Source organism: Gymnoscopelus braueri, assembly GCF_963280865.1.
Source record: "Gymnoscopelus braueri genome assembly, chromosome: 15".
Taxonomy (NCBI): Eukaryota; Metazoa; Chordata; class Actinopteri; order Myctophiformes; family Myctophidae; genus Gymnoscopelus; species Gymnoscopelus braueri.
The window spans coordinates 28,836,883-28,852,316 of record NC_137620.1 but is presented as its reverse complement, the minus strand read 5'-3'; the positions used below and the strand labels follow the sequence as shown (position 1 = coordinate 28,852,316).

The 15,434-nt window shown below is 42.1% G+C and overlaps 1 protein-coding gene across 1 annotated transcript in view; it reads right to left on the bottom strand.

Annotated features, from left to right (window-relative positions):
* Positions 1–15,434, bottom strand: part of nwd2 (NACHT and WD repeat domain containing 2) — a gene marked incomplete at its 3' end in the record, with an annotated part of 72,540 nt that overhangs the window by 6,800 nt on the left and 50,306 nt on the right. The window contains exons 4-7 of the mRNA XM_080451449.1: positions 6,728–6,931; positions 4,429–4,579; positions 2,075–2,364; positions 1,057–1,356 (exon numbers count right to left, since the gene is read on the bottom strand). Of these exons, the coding sequence (XP_080307575.1) occupies positions 1,057–1,356; positions 2,075–2,364; positions 4,429–4,579; positions 6,728–6,931 (945 nt within the window). The remainder of the gene's footprint in view (positions 1–1,056; positions 1,357–2,074; positions 2,365–4,428; positions 4,580–6,727; positions 6,932–15,434) is intronic.

The following is a 15,434-nucleotide window of genomic DNA, read 5'->3' as shown; positions in this document are numbered from 1 at the left end:
GCAACACAACAGGTTGTGAGCTTGTAGATCTGCTATCTGTAGGTAATGTTCCTCCCAGGATATGGATGCTGGGGTTCAAGTGCTTAACAGCTGATGAGGATGGCAGCCATCATGAATAGCCTAGCTGTGCAATAAACTGATTACACAGGTTTGTGCATGGAGTGCTAACAGTCGTCACACTCACAACAGCTCTTTGCTCTCCTTCTGTTGGTCTTCTTCCCTGAGGCTATAATCATCATACTTATATTATATTATGTTATTCATAGTAGAATAAAGAATGCTAAGATTTGTTGGAAAGGCATTAAAATGTATCGTCTCTGTGGGTGGAAAGAACCTCATATGTCCAAAACTGCCACTTTTCAGGATTCATATTCAAAAGTAGCAGATCTACAAGCTCAAAACGCTTGTGGATCTGCTACTTTAGATGCTTTTGTGTGACGCTGTAGTATGGGCGTTGATTTACGGAAAAACACAAAAAGTTAAAATATGGAGATATTGCCCGACAACAAAGATTATGTGAAAAGATTTAGTGAAGGCGTACTTCTGAAGTTCTGTGGCCTAGCAGTGTGCATACAGAGTCCGGTGCTGATCGGTCCAGCAGTTTGCAAGATTACCTCCAGACAGACAGACAGACAGACAGACACACAGACAGACAGACAGACAGACAGACAGATCTACTTTGGTATGCAGACTGCCTTGGGCTCGCTTGAACTTAATGAGGACGTGGAGGTGGACTAACTTGGCAAACGTACAGATGGACATTTGGGCATTTGATGGTTAGAGACGGAGAAAAAGAAAGAGAGACAAAGAGGGAGAGAGAGAGCAAGAGCAGGTGGTGTGGGATCATAAAAACCAAAAACACACACACACACACACACACACACACACACACACACACACACACACACACACACACACACACACACACACACACACACACACACACACGCATAAATGTAAAGTACAAGCGCGGCCTTGTACACCAACCCGATCAAGGCTCCACCGTGTCCAACTAACACCTTCTCCCTGCTATAAAGCATATCTGCAAATAATCACCTGTTTGGCAACTTCGGCCAGCAGCAGCGTCTTCCCGGTGCAGGGACCCCCGTACACCACCAGGGGGTTCATCCGGCTCCCCTTGGACGGCAGCAGGTACTCCTGGATGTAGTCCAGCGTCTCGCTCTTGTACTCGTAGAAGGCGGCGAACGTCTTGCACAGCGACAGGTGCTGTACGACCTCGTCGTACAGCGGGTCCGTCTCCGTGTCGAAGTTCTGCTGCACGGTGGCCTGGATGATGTCCACCATGTCCTCGTAGAACTGCTTGCACAGGCCCTCTACGTAGTGGCTCTCCACCTCCTGGGAGTAGAGGGATGGGACGATATGAAGATTTCATGTCACGATTATTGTGACCAAAATAATTGCGATTTACGATAGTATCGCGATAATCAAAATATGCTTAAAGGACGACTTCACCCATTTTCAACCTGTCTTCATATAATTGGTCCTCACTAATGCTCATGATAATATGGCACCATTTTTGTCTACTCAGTCTGTGTCTCAGAGGAGGGCTTTGTACAGTTCAGAAACCCGTCTACCAGTGACATCATCGATGGGGAATCCAAGCGAATAGAAACTACAGGCTTTCTATTCCTGGAAAGTTAGCATGCTATAATGGAAGCCATTGTTCTCGCGTTAATAAAAACAAAAACGTCCTAACGATGATGTCACTGGTAGACGGGTTTCTGAAGTGTCCACAGCGCTCCTATGAGACACAGACTGAGTAGAAAAAAATGACAACATTTTATCAGGAGCATTAGTGAGGATCTATTATATAAAGATAGGTTGAAAATGGTGAAGTCGTCCTTTAAAACTCTTAAAATGCCACTTTTGTTAACCACTTGAACCCCAGCATCCATAGTCTGGGGTGGAACATTTGCCCAAAATAGCCGATCTACATGCTTCCGATCCCAGTGTCAATTTCACGATGAATTAAAATCTCGGCGATACGATTATTGTGAGCGTTTTTTTTTATCACGATAAAAGATAATAACAATTATAGTCCCATAATCCCTACCTGGGAGTAGCCCAGCTTCATGTCGCAGTGCGTGACCGAGGAGTAGACGCGCAGGTTGGAGGTGGCCACGATGGTGGGTATGAACTCGTCGCGCACCTTCAGCAGGCGCTCGTAGGCCTCCTGGTTGCGCATGACGTGGTCGGCGGCGACCACGATGTCCATGTAGCGGGCCATCTCGGGGAGCTTGGCGAAGCGGTCGAAGTTGGAGATCTTGCGGATGTAGCACACGCACTTCTTGAGGAAGGCAGGGGTCTGTTTGCCCAGGGCAAAGTCGAGCTCGTCTTCCAAGGCTGAGTAAACGAGAAATGGAAAACCGCATTAAAATTTCACACAAAATCAAGCTTCTCGTTCTGTAAGCCGAGTGGCTCTCAACAAGTTAATCGAAATCAATTTGACTTTAACCCTATAGTACATCAGCTATTTGAAAATAGCTGATCTGCAAGCTCCCAATGCTTCACGTTGTAAGCTTGTAGATCTACAATTTTCAAAAGATCTTGAAAGAATTTTTCATTTCATTATTCATTTGGAATATTTTTCAACCATTATAACAACACAAATCTTGTATGGGGGGGGGGGGGGGGGAGTCCCTGGCACGAAAAAATGTTTCAGATGGGATTTCCGCGGCCAAATACTGTACATATTAATTAGATGGAAAAGTTTGAGAACTACTGCTGTAAGCAGCTTGATAGGGTGACGATGACGCACTGCTTCCAAATCTATCTCTCACATAGACATAGGATTTAAAGTGTTCAGCAAACACATTTAGAGGGTCTTTAGCCTGCAATTAGATAGAGTCCTCTTGAGCCTAATTTAAGCGCAAACAAGGTTGATAAAATCACATAAGCCGGCATTGCTGAGCTTTCATCACAGCAGTTTCAAGTTCAAGACTCAGTTACCCTGGTGTCCCTATTCTGGGGTCAACATTCAAGATTGCAATGTGTCACGTTGTGAGCTTTACAGGTTGGCTATTTAAGGTGAAGAGATTTGATGGAGAGGGTGGAAAAGGATGGGATCGAGTATAGAGCCCTGGGGGACCCCATTTTCTTTTTTCTTTGAAGAATAATAAAACAATGAAATCCTTAGAATTCTTGCATAATTCATAAGCAGGTTTCTTTTTAGATAATTTTTGTTTTGGAATTTCTGTGCCTTGGGTCTTAATCATGCCTGCTTGGGCCCCAAGCATCCAAGGTTTAAGAGAAAATTTATATTATGGTGCTTTATTTCTTTTGGTTCACGAAAAGTTTGAAAAAAAAAAGGCTTAGAATTAAAACTTTGTCCAGTACTTTTCAACACTTTCTTCATCTTTGATGATCGAGCACTAGCGAGGCTCAAATGGACAACTTTGAGGAAAAGTAATTTGCAGTTTTCTAGTGTTCTTTCTTTCTAACCCTGGTAAATATTCTCAAAATACAATAATACACCATGTGGAGGCTCATTAACTGCTTTCATCTGTCAATAGCTCTACCGCATAATGATGAGAGTGATATGAAACAGAATGAGTGATGATGAATAGGGAGGGGAAAACAGGCCTTCAAATGAAGCTATAATTGCATAATTAATGTCATTGTGATACCATTCTGCCATTTGCACAGCATTTCTGAATAATCCGAATGATAAATAGGCGTGTAAATGATTCATGTAGCAATGCATCCTGTGAAATCACGATGGAATAATTGACGATATTGAAAAGTGAAGAATTGTCCACCCAATAGAACAAAGCATGCGTGTGTCTATGACAAAGCAACCAGTGTTATTATAGTTAACCAAAGCTAACAAAATAACTAAAACGTATTATTTTGTGAAAAAACAATAACTGAAACGGTAATGTGTGTTTACAAAACTAACTAAAACTAACAACAATCAAAGAGAAAACATCTTCAAAAATAGCAGGTCTACAAGCTCACAATGTGCTGCGATGCGACACGGTGTGAGCTTGTAGATCTGCAGTGGGCGCTCCTCACTGGCAGTGACAACACACAAAATGTGTGTGGGGAGGAATTAATTGGCATAATTACTAAATTGGGGAGAGAAAGGGGTAAAAAAAGCTAAAGAAAACCCTAATGGCCTCAAACTACAAAAATAATTGCTTGTTTATTTTCATAATTGTTTTAATAAAATAAACTAGCAAACCCGCTTTAAAAACAAACAAAAACTAAACAGAAATTGCAAGCAAAAAGTCAAAACGAAAGAAAAAAAAAGAAACGAATGAAAAATTCAAAAACAACCTTGAAAGAAACTTTGTGAACTGCCCAGAGGAACATGGAACGGCAAACAACATAAAAAGGAAGGATCTGAGAGGTGCTGCGAGTAAAAAAAAAGAAGAAAACGGCGTGGTGTAGCCCCATGGAACTAACCAGAGCAAAGGAATTTCTTGGCCTGAGGGCTCTGCATGGTCCCTTTCTCTTGGAGCTGCAGCACGGCCGTACGCAGGATCCTCTTGATCTCCTCCGACACGTTCCTCCAGGCCTTGTCGCTCTTGGTCTTGGCCGCACTGCTTGACTCCATCTGTGGAGGACAAGACGCACAGCCTGGCTTTTAACTGCACTGTATCACCAGCTACTGTGCATGATACAAGGCTATAATATAACGCTGTACAATTTAACTCTGCCACAGTGAAATATTGTTGTTTTTTCTTAAATGAACGCCCTATACTTCATACTACAGCGTCACAAAAAAGTATCAAAAGTAGCATATTCGCTTTTTTTTAGCTTGTAGATCTGCTACTTTTGACGCTTTTGAATTTTAAGCCTGAGAAGTTTTGGACATACCTGTATGAGGTTACCACGCAACAGATATTATTTTATTATATTACATTATATTACATTATAGTACATTGTTCTTTATATTATTAATATAAAAATGTTGCCTTAATCAAACAAGGTAATAATGCAGCTTGGTTTTGTAAATTCATTCAACCATCTGTCATCATACAGTTTGGAGGAGAGAGGCGGAACCTGTCCGTTCTGCAAGCAGCTAGTTCTACTGATTGAATAGACCAGACTGCCTTGTTCTGGCATACTGTGTTAACCCATTTAGACCGGGAACGCATCTGTATATCACTTTAGATTTCTTTGGCTATTCAAAAATAGCAGATATACAAGCTCAATCGCTAAGAGCTCGTAGATCTGCAAATAAAAAAAAATATTGTGAAAATGTGTGCAAAACTTTGAATATATATATGTTTTCTTTTTCAAGCAAACTTTTTTTTAACTCAAATCTTTGCTTCTTGGGGGTCCCTGGAACAAAATATTTTGAGATGGGGGTCCGTGGCCAAATACACGTCATTTTGGGGGTCCTTGACATGGAAAAGTTGGAGCACCACTGATATACTGTAGGATTTAGAAAACATTTATATATGTATATTGGCCGCGGAACCCCATCTCAAAATGTTTTGTTCCAGGGACCCCCCAGAAGCAAAGATTTGAGTTACAAATGTTCGCTTTAAAAAATATAAATATTTGACAAGTACAGCTGCACTATGAGCTTGTATATCTGCTATTTTTGAATAGCCCAAGAAATCTAAAAATGACAGAGCTGCGTTCCCGGATTGACTGCGTTAAAAGGGCTTGCTGTGTGTGGAGACGTCTCTGACAGCTAATGACATGCTGCCCATGCAACTCAAGTGGAACACACAGCAGGGCTACCATGTTTTTTTTTTAGCTTTTAGGACAAAGCAGGGGGTGGGGGGGGGGGTTGCTTTTATTTGCTCCATAAACTCTGACAGGAAAAGAAAGCGAAGCTCTCGCTAGACATAAGGAATTTCATTTGAAAGATAACTGTGCAGACAGACTTGTGGATAAGTGACTTTTACTGGATAGTTTACAAGTGCATTTGTGTGTGAAGGTGAAAGTCAAGGACAGCAATGTTTACAGGTACAATACTGTAGCTGTCACTGACGAGATAAAGCTCCAGCTGCTCCACACAAACTGCAACCAAAGCATTTCGGTTTGCCTTCATTGGTTTGCCTTGTATGTACTATGTGTGTATGAAATGTGTTGATTTACAATGACATTCTCTAGGAAATGTCATATATAATCCACAGAGAGCTAACACAACTAAATGAGTATACTTAGCCTTCATATAATAATAATAATAATAATAATAATAATAATAATTTAGTTCCCACTACTTTGGGTTTTTGTTTTGTCACTGTACATTTGCACAAATGTGAAATTTGTCCCATTTACCCATGGTAATTATTAGGAGCAGTGGGTGCTATTAATACAGTAAGACGTTAAGTAGATGTTTAGTTTGACTGATTGCCTGGGTGGCTTTCTTTTTTAGCACGATAAACATTGCAATAATGACCGTCTCGATCCCAGAGGTCCAAAAGATGGATAAATCGTGACCAGAATGACATGCTTTTTTCCCTAACATAACAATAAACATTCATATTCAGGTCGGACTATTCTGTTTTAGTCGATGCGAGACGGGGACGGGGGGCAATATTTTCACTGTTTCTCAATGTTGGGTCCGGGGACCACCAGCGGTCCAAATGGACACTTATGGGTCGGTAAAATTGAAATTCAATTTGAAGAGTTCAAAAATAGCAGATATACAAGCTCCCAGCGCATCACTTGCCGCGCTGCGAGCTTGTGTAAGAACTACTGATTTCAGAAGGCATTTTGTAGAATCAGGCCTGACCTGGTTGTTGGAGTTCTGGTAGTTCTTGAGCATCTGGTCTTTGGGTTTGAGGTAGTACGCAGGCGGCACAGAGTTCTCATCCCTGCAGTACCACTCCTCCAGGATGTGTGTGTCTAGGCCCGCCTCCACCGCCGCGTCCAGGATCATCTCAAACTCGGCCGACTCCACCTCCCCTGGCACGCGGATGCTGCCGTACTTCTCTCCCACCAGGCCCTAAAGGGAGAGAGGGGGGGGGGGGTAATACTTTATTAACCCATTCAATCCACATCTACAAATGTCTTCTAAATCCTAACAGGTTTCTGAAAAACTGTCAGTGGTTCTCACATTCTTTCACGTCAAAGATCCCCAAAATGATATGTATTTGGCTGCCGACCCCCATATTCAAATATTTCGTTCCAGGGACCCCCAGAAGCAAAGATTTGAGTTACAAATGTTCGCTTTACAAATATATATATTCAAAGATTTGCACAAATGTTCACGATATTTTTTTTTTTAGCATATCTACAAGCTCATAGCGTGGCACTCGGTTATGAGCGCTATGAGCTTGTATATCTGCTATTTTTGAATAGCCAAAGTATAAAATAATGGTTTAAGTGGTTACACAGATGCGTTCCCGGTTTTGATTAACCTCGGTCCCAGCCTCACTCATCTGCGAAAAGAAGAGCCTGGTCACGACCTAAAGCAGCGAGTGTCTAGGAAGTCCTGAGTGGACAGGATTTCCGTTTCCCCCGGAAACGATATTTTTTGACCAATCACAACACTCGTTTCATTCACGGAGAATGTTAACAGATTTGTAAAGCATCAACGTCATTTCCTTGGGCGGTACTTCCGCCAAATTCAACCATTTCCGGTTGTCAACTTCCTAGACAACCAACATCCCAGGTCTTGCCCAGGGTGGGTTTTGATGGGTTAACAGTTCGCAAAAAGTACAGAGCTACAGTTATACCATAATGCTAAAAGGATAACACGAAAAGCCTTGTTTCCATTGTGGTCCTGAGAGACTTGTAGATGCAAGTAAGGCTACAACTAGTATCGATTATTTTATTTATCATTATTATTATTATTCTATCAATGAATTATTCGAATAATCAAGAACATTAATATATAAATGACTCAATTAACCACTGATAGCAGATTTACAAGCTACAACACATCATGTTGAGAGCTTGTTTTTCACTATTTGATAGCTTTTCGATTACTAGATAATTCTATTGGTAATCTATTACTTGGATTAACCGTTGCACCCCTAGATGCAGGACTGATGAGGTACTGTAAGCAGTCAACTAGAAGAGATAAAGGAAGTGAGAGAAAGCTGGGGAGAATGAACAGTGATTATTATCATCTCTAGAGATGTTTTGATGTCTAAGGAACACTGCGGAGGTAGAGTGAGAGTGTCTTAGCACTAGAGAGAGAGAGAGGGGGTGAGAGAAAGAGGCAGAATGTAAGACATTACTAAGTTGCTTTTTAATCACCCATTGTGGCCATAAAGTGATAACAGGCAGGATTCTGTATTATTTTTTCTGCCTTTATTGGTGGTACCCAGTAGAGAGTGAGACAGGAAACAGGGAGAGAGAGACAGGGAGTGAACCCGCAACTGGCTGTCAGGCTGCGTTAGAGCCTATATGTGGTATGCGGCTTAACCGCTATGCCAGCTGCACCCCAGGATTCCGTATTCTTAAGCCTAATTTACAATTCACCGCACGACGTGTCGCGTGCCGGAAAAAGCCGACCTACAAGCTCACAACGTGTCGCATCCGCGACGCGTTGTGAGCTTGTAGGTCGGCTTTTTCGACGTGCGACAAAGTATGAACCAGGCATCACGCTTCGTCATCATTATCATCATCATCGCCATTGCAATCGCTATCATACTGATCAAAGCCCCAGCCATCTGTAATCTTCTCCAGTAATCTCATCCAGTCAGCAGTGAGTACACTCATCACGTCGGCCTGGTAATTAGGCATGGACACAATTCTACTGGAAGCCTTTTCATCCGACCATTATCTCCCGCTACATATTGCGTATAATATGGCCTCGGGGCAAAAAAAAATCATCCTTCCTTTCCTCCCAGCCGCTCCAGCACACATGTGTGCCTTTGAGTGACGGCCAATTCATCAGCGCCGTAACTCATCAGGGGCAATTACCAGCGCTGCTCCTTGATGTGCACAATCAGGCACGTGTGTGTGCGGGAGAGAAATGAGGGCAGAACATCGCTCGGAAACCTGCGACGAAAGAAGGCCAGCTGATCCGTTCGTCACGCATAGTAACTCTCCCCCACACACACACACACTTATGCAGCTTTCCCATGATGGGGGGAGGGAGGGGACATGCCAGATGACTGTATAAGACCCCGCCAAGCGAGGAACACCATGCTGCTGCCTCGCCCAGGGCGATGACACTTCAGAGATGATCCACGTTGGACCCCTTGTTCCCGTGTGTTGCTCACAGCAGGGGGTCATGGGAGAAGAGAACTAAACAACATCCAATCAGAATCACATGAGAGCATGTGGCTGAGTCCCTGGGGCAAGCTGACCGTCTCTAATCTACTGGCTTCTCATTTGGACTGAAAAACGCGTTGAAAACAGAATAATCTAAATGGAAAGTGAAAGTGTTGCTGTGTTGGCATCAGTCAGTACAGATTGAGAGAGAGAGAGAGAGAGAGAGAGATGAGTTGCCAACAAAGTCTCTGTCAGCTGCCCTTGCAGTGGCATTGCATGTGTATGTGTGCATGTGTGTGCATGTGTGTGCATGTGCAGCGAGAGAGTGACAGAGAGAGAGAGACTGGGTTAAGGAGTCATTGATACTCTCCATCGAAATGAACAGAGCAAAGAGCATAAGAACTCAGTTCTGCTCACACATACAGACAGAGGCGCAAGCAGGCACACACACACGCACACACACACACACACACACACACACACACACACACACACACACACACACACACACACACACACGCACATGCTTCTACCAGTCAGCTCTCCTGTGTTGCGGATAACCTCCTGTCACTTCCATCACATAGTCTCCATACACTGCAAATTCCAGTTTCAGCCACACACACATACACACACATACACATACACGCACACTCGCTGCCCTCCCCGCCGCACTTTTCATCCCTGGAAGGGATTTTATACTCGGCGTAAGTGCACTTTGTCTGATGACTCAGGGTGCGAGAGACGGGGAAAGGTGATTGAGATATTGGACCCCGGCTATGAATCAACAAATCAATCACTCGCCCAGTCAGTCAATCTATGCAACCCACACACAAAGCAGTTTAGGGTGGTTGCGTAAGCGCTGGCACACTGCGAGAGGAGGCTGAAGTGAGCCCCAAATATGTGGTCCTGAGAAGAGGAAAGATTATCGATGTTTCAGCTGAAGAAAGTGGGAATCGACGAGCCGTCAAACTCTGTCTAAAAATGTGATGGTTAACCACTTCATAATATGATCTACGAGCTTGTAGATTTCCAGTTTTCCACTGTAGTTGAAATGTTCTTTTGACATGTTTTGACATTTGTTTATAGATCATTTTCACCTATTGTGACATGCCCAAATTATGGATGCCAGGGTTACAGTGGTTAATGCCCCCCTCCGGTATTTTTGAAGCCCTTTTCAACCGTTTAATGTTTTGCCGTACCATTTCAAACCACAACTCCATTATGTAATGGAAGTAGAATTCCTTGGAGGGGGATCAGTCACTGGAGAAAAAAGGCCTTCATGTGAGCACATACAATAATGGATTGCAGATAAAGGAGTAGTGATCCGTAATGTGTTTCCTATTGGGAAGGAACAGAATTTCTGTTCCTTCCCAATAGGAAACACATTACGGATTCTGTTACAGAAATGTTTGGTCATGGTAGAATGAAGGACAGGGAGGGGGCGGGGGGGGAGTCTCCTTCAACCAGCCAAGCAAGGCTATCAGTGTAACACTTGCACTTACATCATGGGGATCGAGGGAAGGGGAGAACCAGTTATATAGGCAACCGATCTCCGACACTACTGTATGGCAAACTATCCTCTTACACCCCAGTGTTGCCAGGTCTGCTTATTATAAGCGACTTTGGGCTTGTTTTTTCTGTTAAGTTGCTTGTAAATATTGGTAGTTGTGGGTTTGTTTCTAAACGTGTAGTTGCTTATTTGGGCTTCCTTCATAATGTTGTGTAAACGAGTGGTTCTCAAAGATTTTCATGTCAAGGACACCTACATTAATATATATTTGACATATTTGTAAAAAGAAAAAGCCAGATTTATTTTCCAAGATTCCTTAGAAAATAGCTGATCTACAAGTTCACAACGCGTCGCATCGCGACGCGTTGTGAGCTTGCATACAGGTTCAAAGTTGAGCTTGCATATAGGTTTAAAGTGCTCAGTGGCCTATAGTTGCGTCTTTTGGGCTTGTTTTCAAAGAACCCGGTTGCTTATTTCTCTGGCAAACGCTGGCAATGCTGCTTACACCCAGTGGAACTCTCTGCGTTTTTCCTGGGCAAACACACACACACACACACACACACACACACACTGGGAAGAGAAAACAAACAAAAGAAGTCAAACTGGAATTTGTTTGGCTGAGATCTGTGCAGCAACAACATGCGTCCTTGAGGCGAGAGCCGCGTGGTTTTACATGACGGAATCTGAGACTGTTTGAGAGGAGCTGGGTGGAGGATGGGCGGGGGGGGGGGGCGGGAGGAGGAAACAGTCGTGGCTCATTGTCATTCTTAATCTCCAGGTCAATGACACCATCACCATGCCAACCCCGCGCTATCGCCATGGAAACCGGCTTTATTGCAGCTGACAGGTTAGGGATCTAGCCCCCCCCCATCCCCCCTCCTCTCCTCCCACAGGTGTGTGGTGTATGTCATCACTGTCGGGGGGAAACCGTGTATGTGTGCAAAACTGTGACTTTTCAGGAAATGGGGAGAAAAAAAATAACCTGTGTTTCCGATGGATCCAGTGTACTGTAGGTGTTATTTAGTCACAATCTCTTTTGAATACTTTTCAGTGGTTCAGTGTTTATAAAACGCACAGACACACTTAACTACTTTCACTTTCACCAGTGGTGGAAAAAGTACTCCAATGTTTTACTTAAGTAAAAGTATCAATACTGCAATGTAGAAGTACTCTGTTACTTGAGTAAAAGTCCTGAATTCAAAATTTACTTGAGTAAAAAGTACAAACATATTGGTATCAAAATGTACTTAAAGTACCAAAAGTAAAAGTAATAAAATGTTTGAAAATAGCAGATCTACAAGCTCACAACGCGTCGCGAGGCGACACGTTGTGAGCTTGTAGATCTGCTATTTTCAAATAGCCTAGGTATGAAATAGGGCTAAAGCGGTTAATGTATGTTTCATAAAATAATAATTTAGATCTGCAAAGTAACTAGTAACTAAAGTTTTCAAATAATTGTAGAGGAGTAAATGTACAATATTTGCCTCTGAGATGTAGTGGAATAGAAGTAAAAGTACTGAAAATTGGAAATACTCCAGTAAAGTGAAAGTACCTCAAAATTGTACTTAAGTACAGTACTTGAGTAAATGTACTTAGTTACTTTTACACCACTGATTTTCACTTTCCAAATGTTTCAAAAGGAGCGAAAATAGCAGATATACAGTACAGATCACATCGCACTGCAAGCTTGTAGATTGGCTTTTTTCACTGCTTTTTTGCGTTGCTCTTGCACAACGAAGTAGGGCATTAAATTACAAAACAAACACGGGCAGATACAAGGTTTCTGCCCCGACAGCAACGATGTGCATGTGTGTGTGTGTGTGTGTTTAGTAACCCTGCACTGCCACCTGCCTTGCATTCATTCATCCGTGTCCTGTCAAGCGAAACCTGTGTGAGATTGCTTCCAGCACATAATAAAAAATGACACATCCAACGATAGGCCTTTCCATCTCCATAATAAGCAAATATACAGACTTTGGGGGAACTTTTAGGTACTTTAGTAGAAGTTTCACCTTTGTACTGAGTTATTTTCATTTTTATTTCATAGTTAATTCATTGATTATTATGGGCTTAGTATTGCTTAGCGCTGACGAAATAATCACATCACTGGTTCAAGTCTGGGTCGGGGACTAGTATTGCTCATCTCCCCTCATGCGGCTCTAGCTGTCCTGTCATTGCTGTACGTTTGTTTCATTTATTTTCCAAGTATATTTGTAATGCATATACTTTGCAATGTAAAATGTATGTACTGTGCATATATACATATATATATATATATATTGCCAGTACATACACTATACGTAAACATAAGACAAAACACCATATAACAAAAGGCACAACAATAACAAAAAAAAACAAAAAAAAACTTCAAAAGCAAATTAAAAATATAAATAATGTGCATTTTAACCCATTTACACGGTAGCAAAAGTGCCTTGGTGACAAGGGCCCTGGCAGGATTATAACCTGCTTGTCTTTAACTGGGAGAACACGGGGAGAACATGCAAAGTCCACACGACTGACCGAACCGTTGTGTATTATGCTACTGTACACTGTGCATAATAAAAAAGCTGAAAATTCCCCCAAATAAATGTTAGATGGTTATCTACACAGTATAAGGACCTGGAATCTAGAGACAAACAAACATGCATGCTAGTATAGACTATTCTGTCTATGTCATTGTTGTTTAACATACCTTATGTCGTCTCTGTTGGGTGGAAACCTCATATGTCCAAAACGGCTACTTTTCATGATTCAAATAAAAAAATAGCAAAAGTAACCTATCCACAAGCTCGATCGCGCCGCGTTTCGAGCTTGTGGATAGGTTACTTTTGCTATTTTTGGGTGACGCTGTTGCATGACGAAATAGGCCGTTAGTTTATGAGAAAACACAACAAGTTAGAATATGGAGATAAGAGGTTTCTGCCAGACAGCAACGATATATTTTGTAATTCTGCGCAGCACAGGAGCAAATAAGCAAAAATGTTTCTCATTTCATTACAAGGTGGAATAAATACTGTACGACTTCATCTGTAGAACAGCTGAAATACAGACTAGTGCCCCAATGTTCCCCGTTTGTTACTATAGGCTATTTGTTACTATAGGCTATTTGTTACTATAGGCTATTTGCTACTATAGGCTATTTGCTACTATAGGCTATTTGAAGCGGTTGCTGGGTTATAGCATTGTCATTGGTGTCCCACTGGAAGAGAGGAATTCCATGGCATGAACATAATCAGGGAGAGGTGAAATGGGGAGAGGTGTGTGTGTGTGTGTGTGTGTGTGTGTGTGTGTGTGTGTGTGTGTGTGTGTGTGTGTGTGTGTGTGTGTGTGTGTGTGTGTGTGTGTGTGTGTGTGTGTGACTGTACTGTACAGTATGTGTGCCAAATGGACTATTCACAGTCTGGGGTTGCTATGAGTCCATGGAAATCCTCTGTGGCTGCAAGACATGCATCTACTCTAAGCTTCTCCATTCTACTCTCTCTGTCTGTCTCTGTCTGTCTCTCTGTCTCTCTCTCTGTCTGTCTCTGTTTCTGTTTCTCTCTCTCTCGGCAGAGCAATGGTATAACTGAGCAAGGGGTGTAACAGATTTAATTGATTATAAAAGATAATACATTACCCCAGCTTTACCAAGAAGGTAATTTGGAATATTGAAAGTGACTTTTCTAAATGTATATGGCATGGTAAAATGGTTTCTGGGAATGTCCCAAGATTTCCAGGTTCTGGTCTTGTGTGGCAAAATAATTGAGTTAAATGATGAAGTCTAAGATCTGTAAAGACACGATACCTCTTTGCCAATAATAGCTGATCTACAAGCTCACAACGCCTCGCTGCTTGTAGATCGGCTATTTTTGGCTAAAGTTCTCCTCCAGAATAGGGATGCTGGGGTTCAAGTGGTTAATGTAAAAAAAAAAAAATTCTATCACACAATGATTTGGAGGCCCCCCTGTAGTAACTCTGAGGACCCACTACGGGTCCCGGACCCCCTGTTGAAGACCCCTGTACTAGACCCTAGAAGAGCTAAGCTACTTCATAAGCATCTCTGTGTGGCTAGAAAATGCATTTCGTTCAATTGGATTCATGAAAAACCTCCATCAGTGACTCAGTGGTTAAAGAGAGGGAAAACAACTTTATGAATATATGGCAGTTGCTGATAGAATACTTGCCCAAGGATCTATCTACTCTGATTTATAAAGGATGTGATTAATTGGATTGAAAAGCCCCGGTTGTACTCTTACAATTTGCCTTCTGATGTGCCCTTGGTGTGTGGAGTAATGTTTTTTTATGAATGTTTGACTGTATGTGTATCTATAGTTTCATGGTCATTGTAGTGTGCTGTTTGCCCTTCCTTCTTTTTGTTATTGTTTTTGTTTTTAGTTTTCTTTTTATTGTATGCCTTTAATTTATATCATTCCAGTTTGTCCAACTTTATTTGAATACATTTACATTTTAATGAGATAATACATTTTGGTGGAAAAATACTCCCCCCCCCCCCCGCTATTACCACTATTTTTGCACGACATTGTGTAACACAGTTACAAAAGTCTCTGCATTGATTCGTTGTTATATAAAACATAAAAGATATATAATAAACACTTCTCGATTACTTGATGAATCGAAAGGTAATTGATAGATTAAATGCTAAATGCTGCCCCCATCCGCCACCCATCTCTGCCCCTCCATTGAAACAATGGGAGACGCACTGCCTGGATGTCACCCATAGCTACAGTGTCAACACTGTATCATAGCTATTTGTTTATTTTTTTGCATTTTT